General features: G+C 38.8%; 2 protein-coding genes across 2 annotated transcripts in view; both read right to left on the bottom strand.

Annotated features, from left to right (window-relative positions):
- PLA2G12A (phospholipase A2, group XIIA) overlaps positions 1-724 on the bottom strand; it is a 4,450-nt gene extending 3,726 nt beyond the window's left edge. The window contains exon 1 of the mRNA XM_010004107.1: positions 715-724. Within this exon, the coding sequence (XP_010002409.1) occupies positions 715-724 (10 nt within the window). The remainder of the gene's footprint in view (positions 1-714) is intronic.
- Positions 725-736: 12 nt separating this feature from the next.
- CFI (complement factor I) overlaps positions 737-13,179 on the bottom strand; it is a 13,508-nt gene continuing 1,065 nt past the window's right edge. Inside the window, exons 2-12 of the mRNA XM_010004085.1 lie at positions 12,288-12,606; positions 10,967-11,111; positions 10,289-10,467; positions 9,188-9,298; positions 7,768-7,884; positions 6,558-6,596; positions 5,990-6,093; positions 5,248-5,363; positions 4,255-4,529; positions 3,021-3,122; positions 737-984 (exon numbers count right to left, since the gene is read on the bottom strand). Of these exons, the coding sequence (XP_010002387.1) occupies positions 767-984; positions 3,021-3,122; positions 4,255-4,529; positions 5,248-5,363; positions 5,990-6,093; positions 6,558-6,596; positions 7,768-7,884; positions 9,188-9,298; positions 10,289-10,467; positions 10,967-11,111; positions 12,288-12,606 (1,725 nt within the window). The 3' untranslated portion in view covers positions 737-766. The remainder of the gene's footprint in view (positions 985-3,020; positions 3,123-4,254; positions 4,530-5,247; positions 5,364-5,989; positions 6,094-6,557; positions 6,597-7,767; positions 7,885-9,187; positions 9,299-10,288; positions 10,468-10,966; positions 11,112-12,287; positions 12,607-13,179) is intronic.

Below are 13,179 nucleotides of genomic sequence, written 5' to 3'. Positions count from 1 at the left end.
GGGGTCCCGGGAGCCCCCTGGCGGGAAGGGGGTCGGTGCGGGAGGGCGGGGGCAGCGGGGTGCGGGCCCTTGGTCAGGGCCTGCGGGGCTTTTCCTGGGCTGCTGCCGGGAGCGACAAGAATTGCCTCTGCTAGGTGATCAGGTGAGCTATATTAACTGGCCAAGGATGGAGTTTGTAGCTGAAAACTACCACCGAACAGTTATCAGTTGTGTGGTTGTTGTATTACAGCAACGTTCATTGTCATAGTCCACCTGCCAGTGACTAGACGGCCTGAAGGCTGATCTCACAGTCAGCCTAGAGAAACAAAAGCCAGGCAAGGCAGCAACCTGAGGGTTCCTAGCAACCTGCACCTTGAGATGGTGGATGTTCCTTAAGTTACTCTGGTTGCTGTCTTCCTGTGAAGTTCACATATTGCCAGTGCAGTCATTGTACAACCACTGCTTCCTGTGTGGTCGCCCATTTTAAATAAACAAACAGCAGCTATTGAAATACAATGTGAAATGTGGAACAAACCCCAAAGTTACATCAAGACAAAAAAGATGCTTTTATTAGAGACTTCTGCGTGGATTCATGTGACTGTAAAATTGTCTTCCTAGAGGCTTCTGCAAAATTGTGGTATTCATAGAGTGTTAACATTTTAAAAAATATTATTTAAAGATTTGCACTAATAATTGAGCTGCTATTTCACACGGCTGCTGATTGTAAAAATATACTTGTGCTCATTTTTGCATGGGGGATGAGAGGAAGTATTTAGTTTTCCAAGCTTTAGATATTATACCGTGAAATGAGACTTCTTGTCACATGATGGCTAATCCAATCAAAATAGCTGGCAACTTTTGTATACACACCTGGGTGACCAGCCTCCCCACAGTTCTCACCCCAGCTCACAATACCCCAGACATACGCCACATTTTCTGCATCAAAACAGACCAAGGGTCCTCCTGAATCACCTTTGCAACTGTCTATGGAGCCATCGTAAGTACCTGAAGCCAAAGAGGAAAAAAAAAAGCAAAAAGAAATTCATATACAAGCTAGCACATAAAGCAGAGCTCAGGAGGCTTTTTTAGGTCCATGTCCTGACAGATGTTTGCCTAACAGTCACCAGTAAAGGAGGTTCATAACCTCTTAAGTCCCTTACTTCTTATTTCTTGTTAAATGCAGCACCTTTCTGTACATTTGTGGCTGGCCCAAATTCACCTCATTTGTTTTGATGTCAGTGATGTGAGTCTGGTTTTACCCTGTGCAACAGAGAAGAATTCAGCCACATTGCCTGTTTTATCATTAGGCGTAGCTCATAAAAAGTGAACAAAACTAGGATGAAAAGCTAGAAAGGTTTGTAGGCTGATTCCTATGGAAAGGAAGATATCGTAATGTGTATGCCTACGTGTCAGCCTGTGGCATCCTCTCTATCAAATAATTCATTGGCCGTTTCATCAGATTTGTACAGAAATTCAGAGGCCTCAACATTATTTTCTCTACCAGCTTTGTGAAAATAGATGGGCAGGTGCAAGAAGGAGAGCATGTAAATGCTGGGATGAGAGGGAAAGCATCTCCCTGTAAGTGCCCTCACTGCAAGGTCTTGGTCACAGTGAGGACCTTTTGTAGCACTGGACAGCAAGTGTGAGACACAAGAGTGTATGTAGGATCCAGTGTGCTTTGTAAGTTTCAGTGCTCACATAATTACTTGTTTGCAGTTCAGCACATATAGTGGTCCTGGAAAAATGAATTAAGAGTGAAGGATATGACAGAAACATGCTACAGAGCCAGAAAATTATTTGTGCTTTGTCCTGTTGTGGGGCACGGTCCATCTTCTCTCCCCCCACGTAAGATTAAACAAAATGCCTTTCAAGACAGCAAAATAAGAGTGGTGTCTTTTTGCTGATTTAGCTAAGGACGGACTAGAACAGGCTCCTTGTTCTACCAGTTAAGTCCACAACAAGAAAAGAGCATAAGGGTTATGATAACCGGTAGAAAAATGGACAACAGGTTAAAAACTGCCTCTGACAGATTACGTACCTGGCCAATGCTAATTGTCTAGTTTGAACAGTAAAAGTGAACTAATTTCTAACACCCTCACTACACTTTTCTGCATGGTTGATTGACCTAGTATGAAGGAACCCATGCTAAGCATGAGTCTCCCAACTTTTTAAACATGTAACCTCTTTCTAGAATCTCTACATTACTAAGAAGTTTATCAGCTTTTCAGAGCTGGCATTACTAATTCTATAAAACAAGATTTTATGGCCTTTAATCAGTTTCATATTTGCTTCTACAACTAACTCCCATGGATACTAGCCCTTAATCCCAAATTTTGTATTTGTATCAGGGAGGAGAAGCTAACCCCAGGTACGCCTTTTTTGATCTTGTCCCATGTGATACTGTAAGTGCCATATTTAAAAAACAGTTGAGACTATCTGCTCTGTAAGTTAAATATTCATTGCTCTTTTAGTCATGTATTTGGTAATACCTTTCAATGCTTGAAAAGCAAAAAATATGTATTCAGAATCCTTATTTTAGTACTAGGAGTAACAAGTAGCTTCCTGGCCAGACTAGTATTTGTTTGAAAAGTTAATTGTATTTTTCCTGGGGTGCAGTGTGGTAGTAGTAAATGTCTAAGCAGATGAATGGTCACATTCTTCTTATCGACAGAACTACTAATGTGCTCTTAAGACAGGCATTTGCCTAAACATGTTGCTGAGTCAGTATCAAATATAGTAAAAGTAGGAAGTGCAGCAGGCTGTAAAGCACTTGTGTATTCAGCAAACATAACTCAAATTACATGCCAAAAGTTGCCCTTACAATCATAGAAACTTGGCATAGTGTCATCTGAACTTTGTTAATAAATAGAAAAATAATGGTGGATGGATCTAGGGTTGTATGGCTAGCATTTGGCTGATGGTGATACTATGGCAATGTTTATTGTCTTTCCCAAGTCTATAAGATTCCCAGCCAGTATGTCTGACCTTATTAACAGTGGGTTTGCTAGTAGAGAAATTATAGTAAGAAAATTGATGCTTGCCTGCACATGCCATTTTTTTGAAGAATCGTCCTGGGTACAATTCAGAACAATTCTGAAATAAATTAATGTTGCCCCACTTGAGGATATATTGCTTGGTATAACCTAGAAAAGAAAAGAATAAACTTTTCTAAATTAAAGCTGGTAAGTCCATATTAGACAGTTAATATCACAAATTGAAAGTTATATATTTGCTAATTTCCAGAATATATTTTTCAATATTATAAACCAAATACCTTAAACTGCCTCAGACATCACATATAAATTGCAGTATATTGGCCATATATTTTTTAAAAAAGCAGAGTGGTTTAACTGCAGTGTTAAATACAGTACTTTCATTTTGTGACATTTTCACCCTTTCCCTTTCCTTGTCTTCCTCAGTTTTTTTCTGTATTTTCCATATTAAGGTTTTCAAACATGGGGATACTGGTATATTGTTTTCTATGAAATGGAGATGTGGCTCTGATTATCCTTGTTACTTTTTTTCCCATTCTACTCTGTCTTTTTGGGATGTGTGGACCAGCTATTGAAGATGCAAGTGAACTATGTGTTCACAAGGTTAGGGAGATTTTCTGTTTTGTTTTCTGTCCATTTGCCAGTAATTCCCAACTTCACATTTGCTTTATGGACTGCTACTGAGTACAGACAGGAGAAGCCTCACAACCAGTATGGAGTTGCTCCAATGCCAGGCTGTGATACACGCCACCATGGTACAAAACAAATACTTCCCAGATCTTTGAAAGCATGCTTACATTTTGTTTATCTATCTCTGTGCAACCTTCTCTGGGCTAAACTCAAACATGACCGAGACAAGATGTGCCAAGTTTCATAATGGCTGGTTGCAGCTCAGATCCTCTTGGGCTGGAGACAGATGATGGGCTGTGACTATGGGCCACTTTGAGTTACTAACTGCCTCTTGTTAATTATTGCTACCGGTCTCCACAGCTAACTTAGATTGGAAAAAAAATAAACATTTCTTAGTGTCAGGGTAGTTTTAAAACAGGAGCGTCCTCTAGATCATTTACCTAAGTGGCTGAAACAGGAGAGGAAGTACTACAGAAAAGAGAATCAACTATGACAGCCAAATGCTGAACCACAGCCTTCATTTTCTGTGCTCAGCCTCTTTGGAGTGCTTTGTGCATAACTACTCTTCAAGCCTTTTCAAAACAAAAACTCACCACAACTAGAAAATGAGTCACAAATAATACATTCTTGTAGTGAGGACTAAAGCAAATACCTTTCTCTAGTCCCCATCCAGAAACCTTGCATCTGTCACCAGCCTTGAACATATACTCTGACCAGGGGATACAGGCAGGTGTGCTGTGTGTCAGGGAGCAGTCTCCTTTCCCAAAACCTTTCAGCTCCAGCAGAGCAATGTCATTTTCATAAGTTGAGGCATTATAATTTTCATGGATTATCACTCGTTTTAGTCGGAAAGTTTCTGTCTCTCTGTCGTACATTATTGTATCCAGCAGTCCCATCCAGACACGGTACAGATGAGCTCGATTTGCCCTGGAAATACAGTATGCTTTGGTACTTAACACAAGCACTGTGCATTTCAACTAGCTATAATCTTTTGCATTTTATCAGTTTCTCTAGAATGAAAATTCATATTAGTGACAGATAGTTTCTTTGTGGACTTCATATCCAGGTTTTTCTGAAGTGTAGCAAATGCAAGGCAGACGGCACACTGCTGAATATTGCAGCTAACACGGACATTAAAGGCCCGCCTCTGCATTTCATGCTGTGACAAAGAGAAAGCAGGTGTTTATGCCTCTCTGATTTCAAGCAAAAGAAGAGTGAGCAGATGTGAATGGGATGCTGGGACTGCCAGATCTTCCCTGTCTACTCTTGCTTTTCTGGGGAATATATGACCTCAGCGACATTCTCAGGGAACAGATCCTAGACTTCCCCAGTGTAGAGATGGGGAAGAGAGGAGGTCCCTTGTATCTCATTTTCAGGCCAAGTGGTTACGATGAACCTTTCCTGCCTACCTCCTATCTGACTGAAAAATGCTGTGTCCCTTCCAACTTGTCACTGCATTTTCATCTTTCTATTCTACTTTCTGTGAATCTTCCACATCATTAGTGTGGGTGAGTCAGTGTTTTAAATTGTTTTATTCAAGAAGCAAATAGGAATTAACAAAGAGGTGGCTAGAAAGGTCATTAACACCCAAATCAATCTTTCTGCCTTGCAAGAAGAAAATAATTTCCCAGTTTGTTGTTTTTACCTGACACAGTGTGCAGCAGTCAGAACCCAACAGCCACCAATATAAACCCCTCCACAGTACACTGTTGGACCTTCACTGCCAGTGTCTTTTATTGCCACTTGCCAAGGGAATTCAGCCTATTCAAACAACAAACATCCGCACAATAATGAAATAGTAATAATTGTACATTTTTTAGTGCTTAGGGAAACACACTTCTTTGTATCACCTCATCTCCTTGACTGTCTGATTGTAAATAAAAAAATCTGCTATCCAGAAATGATGAATTGTGTTCCATCAGATATAAAGGATATATCTTTTAAAATGCAATAACTGTGTTTAGTCTTCTGACTTTGTGTGATGCCTCCTTCCCTTTCACTTTCTGTTGTGAAACCCTTTGTAGCCAGGGAAACAGACGTAGAATCTGACCTGATATCGTCGAGTATAGCATTTTTTGCTGTTTTCTGTTTCAAAGGCACAAATTTAAATTCAGTTTTTTCTGAACTCTTATTTCTAGGTATAGAATTAAGTATTTTGCTGAATAATTTTTGACATGTACTTGTACTGTATTGCTCAATTTGGCAACTCTGTATTTTACTTTATAAATTGTCCTTTACTTGCATTCAGTGCAATGCCATGATTGCTGCAAAACCTCACATTAGTGTTATAGCTGATTTTGTTATTTCCATACATTTTAACAGAAGGACAATAATGCCCATTTAAATTGATGCTGAATTAACTCATATCTACTAAGGTGTTTTTTTACCTTTCTTGCAATCTGTCCTCCTACAATTCTTTTCCGTCGAGTTAATGTATAATTTGTAAGACCACAGTATACTTGAGGAAGAAGTGTCTTTATCATTTTTCTTTCTTTAAAAAAAAAAGGAAAAGTGTGTCTCAGAATCCAAGTACCCTTTCTCTCTACTTGGAGACAGGTTTATCTTTATCGTGCAAATTTGAGTGCTGTGAATATGCCATTAGCTGAAGTAGCAGGAAAGCAAAGACTAAAATTTTTGGCTTCTGTTTTTGCTTTGAAATTGCTTGTGCCTTAGCATCATAATACTTCTCTTTGTTTTTCACTGCTGCTTGCATTCATTCAAATAAACAGTTCCCCTCGATTTGCTGCGAGTTTACCTCCACCAGTAGCCAGGACAATTTATTATGGCATTCTTGAAATAAGTAGAAAACAAAACAAGTAGTAAGTCCCAGAGTGTATATGACTAAATCACAAAGTCCAAAATCTTAGTGTTCTGGATCTGATCAGCTGGCTGGTAGCTAGAAGGCCACTAATTAGAGGATACACTGTTTGTTTTGGAGGATTAGTTAATGCTTACCTTCATCCATACTGTGATTTTCAGCACCTTTGTCTTTGCCTGTAGTAGAATAACAAAATAATAAATATATTGGCAAACATTTAAATTTGTTCTCTTAATTGAATATATGTTTGTGTACCAAAATTGTGGTACATATTTTAAATGCACAAGGGCACACCATTTCACATGGACAGCACTACTTCTTCAGCCTAGTGCCTGCTCTTGGCTTTTCTACTAGATGCTCTCTGGGTGCCTCAACCCACAAATTACCTACATCCAGCAGATAACAATTAGTAACTACAGGACATCTTCTCTGCTTTCCATGCCTAGGGAGCCCTTCTGCAAACAATCCCTAAGAAATGGCCTCTTTTGCTTGTTTTTGATATTTATGGTGATATTACCTTCTCCTTCATCAGGAAACAACAGTAATGCCTCCTCCTGCCCCACTGACCTTTTGGAGCTTCCAAAAGCCCAAAGGAGTGTTAGGTAACAGGTGTTGGTGTTTTTTGTTTTTGTTTTTGTTTTCCCCCAGTTTAGATGATGCTGTTATGTACTGTGTGCCTCCTTTACAGGGTGAAGGAGGGTATTCAACTTGAGAGGTAAACTAAATGCTTCCTGAATCTGGTTTGTCAGTTTTTATTCTAACAATATGCCCATTGAATTAAGTTCCTAAATGGAAGTTGAATATTGGGTCTGTTCTTATGTTACTGACAGTAATGTTTACACTTAAGAGTTCAGTTTACCAACAGTGTTTACTTTTTGGCTTTAGACTTTGTCTCAGAGCAAGGAAAAGTATTCCAATTTCAAAGCAAAAAATGCTTTCAACAATGAGGGAAACAGCACAGAAAAATTATTATATTAACAAACTACCTGGATTCCTCATCTGTGAGGAAAATATTCCTGTCCCTCCTGTCTATGCTTTCTCCACAAATAGGGAATAGCAGTTTGACAGATGGCCACGTAAGCAAAAGACATAATCTGCCTTAAGCCTCCTAGAACATAATTTATTTCTTCCTCCCTTTAGTTCTCTTGCTGTTCTTTTCTAGAAGGAAAGGAAGGAAAATTACAGAACCTTTTCTTCCTATTGCCTATAACATAACATTGAGAAGACCAATTCTTGCATGTGTTTTTGATTTGCTAATCTATTAAATAATAATATGCATTGTGTAGTCTCTAGTTATAACTGAGCAGAATGAAATAAAAGAAACGAAAACATCTTTCAGAAGGAAACCTGCACAGAGAACTCGAGCTTCATCCTCTCCTGTGAGGCAGTCAAGTTCTTTGTTACAGACATTCTTATTTGGAATACAGATATTGGACCGACAGTGGAAACTGTTGCCTCTGCACTCTGTAAAACAGGAGAATTACAAACATAAATCACAGGATCATATGAATCAGCAACCTCACATAGTTAGAAAGCTTTTTAAAATACAAACACAATATAATATCCATGTTATGGGGAGCTGGCTGTTCATAAATAGATCACAAAAGCAGGCTCTGTAACTCTAAAATATAATGAATACTTGTCTCTCCTCATTTTACAGTCTTGAAGTTTTAAGATTTAAAAAACGTGCATCTCTGTTACCAGTTCAGTACTGTACTTCTAGACTTGGTATCATTCCTTACCAGTTTTATCCACAACACATGCTCATGCTCAACCTTAGCCAAAGGACCTCCACTTCTGCTAGCATTACTGATCACATCAAATGAGAAGAATATGATTTTTGGGTGAAATTTCTCCCCCCCAACCTGGCCTTTGGTTGAATGAGCTAAATGGCAAAATGCAGGTTGGGATATCTTGAACATACTGGATTTAAAAATTTATTTATTCTAAAATTGTTGTTTATATGAAACTTTATTATAAAAATGAAAACCCCTTTCCTTTTAATTCTTGTTATCACTTTATATGTTATAAAAAGCTTAAATGTATGGCAGTGTTTTTTGAGCTACTTTCTAATCTTACATCAATCTACTATTTAGGGATAAAATGCCCTTGACTGTGTTTCCACAATTATCAGATTAAATTTACTGAAACTTGTAAAACTACAAAATTAAAATTATTTAGGGATAGTGATGGGATTTGCAACTCACATTACCATTTGGCACCTGTAACCCAACTTCTGGAGGTATTCTGCATGACCTGAATGGCTTCCCTGTTTCTAATCAAAATTGTTACAGCTGAAATTGCAGATGCTGAAAAAATGACTCCTCATGAACAAGCAATGTGACAGGAACTGTTCACAGACATTATTATATGGATAATCTGCATTACTAATACATTTAAGAGAGATCTTATTTTGGTTTAAAGATAGTTCATTGGAAAAAATGGTGTCTTTGTTCAATTACTATTGATTTTTCCCAACTAAAATATATTTTCATTCTAACATGGCTCATTTTTTTTTAATCAATGTTTAACAGCCTTATTGTATTTTCTCATCCTCTGAGGAAATCCAGATTCTCAGAGATCACTTGCCTGCCTCAATAAATTATATTATGCCTGCTTTTTTTGCTGTTGCAAACACATAAACTATGGTTTGATTGTTTCTATGTACTGACTTTTTGGGAGCAGACTTTAGCTGTTACATAATAATAAAAAATTATTTGGAGGTGGTTTCTGCTAAAAGTATTTTGAAACAGCCAGGAATTATTACCTCTACAGCACAGTTCATCACTTAGGTCTCCACAGTCATTGATTCCATCACAGATTTTATTCAGAGAAATGCACTTCTTGTTGACACAATGAAACTCACCATCTGAACATGCTGTGCAGCACAATGAAAATTAAGTTAGTGTGGAAATGTCTGTAGGTTCACAAACTGCCCACAGAAAAATTCTGCTTGCACATTTTATTCTATCAGCAGTTTTGCCTATCAGTAGTAGGCATTCTGGAGCCCACTAATATAATAGGGAATCTTTTTTTTGTTTTAATTGCTTTCTCATCAAGCTGTCAATCTGACCTTTTCTTTTCCTCCTACAACTTGCAGTAGCCTGGCAAGAGTGAACCTCATTTCTTCTAGACAAGGACTGAAGCAAAAGGGATTGGTTCAAACCCACTGTAAATTACACAAAAGATTAGGATGATGGGTGTTTCCCCTCTAGAAGGAAGTCATGAAGAGTCTGTGAACTACTTTTGTGGCATAAGAAAAACCCGAGACAACTGATAGCTCTCCTAACCAGCAGCATCTCAGTCTGGTGCTTATCAGCGCCAAAGAAAGGCTACTACAGAGAAGAGAAAGCTGTTAGAAGTCAAAAGGACTTGAGTCCCTTTATATCGGTGAGAAATGGTGGAGTCCCAAAACTCCCCAGAAAACCCGAGTAGTTCTACAGTCCTGCTTGCCTGGCTGCAGTGTCCTAATGGATCTCCCTCACAGACAAAGCGGTGAGTAGGAAGGTTGTCATCTGTCTCCTCACCAGTTAAACTGGGAGAGCCAACACTTGTGGGATACAATACACTTTGATACCCTTGGAAAGGATGGGAGACAATCGGAACCATTGGTGAAATATATTTACTTTTGGGAAATACCTGTGAAGATGCTTTAGGAGCAACAATGATTTTCCAAAGTCATAAACTCAAAACTGTCTTGACTCAAGATTTTCCCCATTGTATTAAAGTCTGCAAAAGGATTGTTTTGAAAAATCAAAAGGTTTCAATGCAGGTTTGCTATGGCTGAGAGTTCAGCAAACTAGGTCCTAATTTTTTAACAGAAAATGTAAGAACCCTGAAGAGATACAAAACTAAAAAACCTACTAACCTCTGAGATTTTCATGGCACTGGAGGCTAACAAATCCCTCATTACTATCTCTTGATTTCATCTCTATGTGGCATTCAGCAAGACTTGTCTCTAGACCCCTGCAAGTTATTTGCAGACAATACAATGAATTTAAGGTAGATTCTGTGATGCTGGAATTGGCTTGGTAATACTCAGCACCTCTGTGAAGATACAAATAATAATAACAAATTACATCATTTCACAATGGATTGCCAGCCACTTTAATTGTTTAGAATTTCTATTATTTTTCTCATTGTTAAATATTTTTGCTGATGTCTAAGAGTAGACTTCCCATGGAATCATCTAGGGGTAAGTAAGAGATGTTTACTTTGGAAGAAAAAGTAAAACAAAGTGCTATTTTTTGAAGGTTGCTTGCACAGAACTGTTTCTATCTCCTTTTGTAGGTCTCTGACAGTTACTGTGTATCATGTATTATTTAAAAATAAACAAGTATGGTTTATATAGTTGTAATCTGCAACAGAATGCAGAAATCCATGATTTGGCTTTCACTCTCGGGTGTAAATGTAAGAAGTTTTATGAGAATATTGTAACCGATTTATGTTTTCTCTCTTAACTGCTGACTGTGACTGACACTTACGGAAGCATTGCTGTGTTTTTAGATCCCTTGTGGTTATCCAGACATAAATTCCCCAAACTTACAATTCAAAGCCTAGGTGTTTGCAAGCCACATTTGCTTCGTTCATAGTCCACTCGCTAGCACATACAAAAACGTAATTCTTTTGATTCACAGGTTTTACTTGAAGCAAACTTGAACCTCCATGGCCCACAGAGACTGAAAATGTTTCTAAAAAAAACAAAGAGAAATAAATTTTAAAAAATGCCCGAATTATATCAATGTATTTTGTGTAAAGACAGCACAGAATCAAATCAGGACTAATTTTGTATTGACAAAGTTAATACGGAAAGAACAGTAGACTGAGAATCAGAAGCTTCAGGTATTATTCTTGATTTTTTTGAGGATTGAATTAATACCTTTGAGCCTGCCACTTTTTCAAAATATACCAGTTTGATGAAAAATTAAGGTAATGGTTCCTACCACGTAAGAGTACCTCTAGGTCAGTAGAATACTTTTGATAACCAGTAACAGAAGTGAGATAGCCAGATCCTGATCTATTACATGTCCAGCAAAAGTGCTGCTGTTTGCAGCAGAGCCAAGACCCTCAGCATAACTTCATGAAGCCATATGGAAAGCACACCTGAAACGCACAAAGGCTCTCTGATCCTTGTCAGTGGAAGAGGCAGAACTGAATTTTGCGACCCTGAGGGCAATGGGCTGCTGAGCTGCTGCTTCTGTAAGGAAAGGGACGGATGGTAGTGGGACGGAGACTGGGCAGGAGAGCCATGGGCCCAGCTTGACTCACTGCTCCTGCTGGGATCAGGGGTGGTGGGGCTGTAGGACAGGTAGGAACAGTGACTGCTACTGCTAAAAGAGGGCACCTGCCTAGTTAGTAGGAACCATTTCTCCCTGCACTCAGACAGAAGTTGAGCTGACAAAGCAGCTTAGTGCAGCCTAAAAAGCAGGTGAGAACAAAAAGCTGCTTGTCAGTGCACAAACCATAGCTGGTTTGCAGTGCTTTCTGTTTTAATGAAATCCACAGCATCAAGATGATTGAGGTGAGCTTACCTTCTCCCTGTGCACTCCCACACACCTTAGCAGCTTGACTCCATTCCTTGGACCTTTGCTCCTGAGGTCAGTCCCCCTCTAAAAGATACCCTCACTGCAGATGTTCTTTGCGTTCCTCTCCCACTGTGCCTCCCACCATGCCCAACACCCTGCTTGGAAATGCTTGAGCACTTTCTTGTGTCTCTTTCTTCCCTTTCTGGTGATTTGAGCAACCAACCAGCAGCAGAGTCACCCAGGCTTGCAAGGAAATGAACAGACTTTTTGATCTGTAAAGAGTAAGCATCTTTTGGCCACAAATGACTGACTGATACATTTTGGAAAAGGAGGTGTCAATACCTTCAGACATGCATTTTCCCTTGTGCAGGAACTTTGCTTCAGGCCGTTGACACTCATAGCTCTTTAGCTGGCAGTAAGTATTGAAGGACTTCCCATTGGTAGAACAAACAGAAGAGCCATTCTTTGGGCACTGGTAGGGGAGTTTACAAAGGCACTTTCCATCCACACATCGTTCCCATGGGTGACAAAATACTTTCTTACAGGACTTGTGTGTGTATTTGTTGCTTAAGCATTCTTCTATGAGGTATGTGCCTTGCTCAGCTGGCTGGGCAGGCTCGACCTGCTGAAACCAGTTTCCTTCTTCATTAGATGCTACATTCTGCAAGGCACAAAATACAAAACAAAAAAACAGGGAGTAAGCTTAGGAACTGTACCAAGAGTTCTGCAGGTTCCTTTACTGACCTCAACAAAGTGTTAATTCATGAGGCTTTTCCTATCTTACAAGCACAAAGGTGCTAAATATAACTGTTTATTCCCTTGTGTTTATTCCCTTGTGTTTAGCCACCTCATCTTTCTCAGTTTTTCTGAACTTTTTTTCTTTCTTTGTTGATCATTTGGTGGGTGTGATCTTCACACTTACTGGTCTCCCAAAAACTTTACACTCTTTACTCTTCAAACATCAGCTGAAGTGCACAGTAGATTATAAACATTTTTTAAGCCATTGTTTTATAACACACCACAGCAGTGGGACTGCAAGCAAATAAAAACATAAGTTGATTTAAACACCAGAAAAACAAAAAAAGATAACTTCACTTTTTTTTCTGATATTTTTTTTATTTGCTTGGTTTGCTTTAGGTTTAAATATCACCTGTAAATGTTTACAAATTACTTAGAAGCAAATAAAGAAATCTAAAATGAATTGTTTCACTATGTGACTGTTAAAATAACAAGC

The sequence above is a fragment of the Chaetura pelagica genome, unplaced genomic scaffold (assembly GCF_000747805.2).
Source record: "Chaetura pelagica isolate M959 unplaced genomic scaffold, ChaPel_1.0 scaffold88, whole genome shotgun sequence".
Taxonomy (NCBI): domain Eukaryota; kingdom Metazoa; phylum Chordata; class Aves; order Apodiformes; family Apodidae; genus Chaetura; species Chaetura pelagica.
Note: the sequence above shows the minus strand (reverse complement) of the source record. Positions and strands in the feature narration are given on the sequence as shown.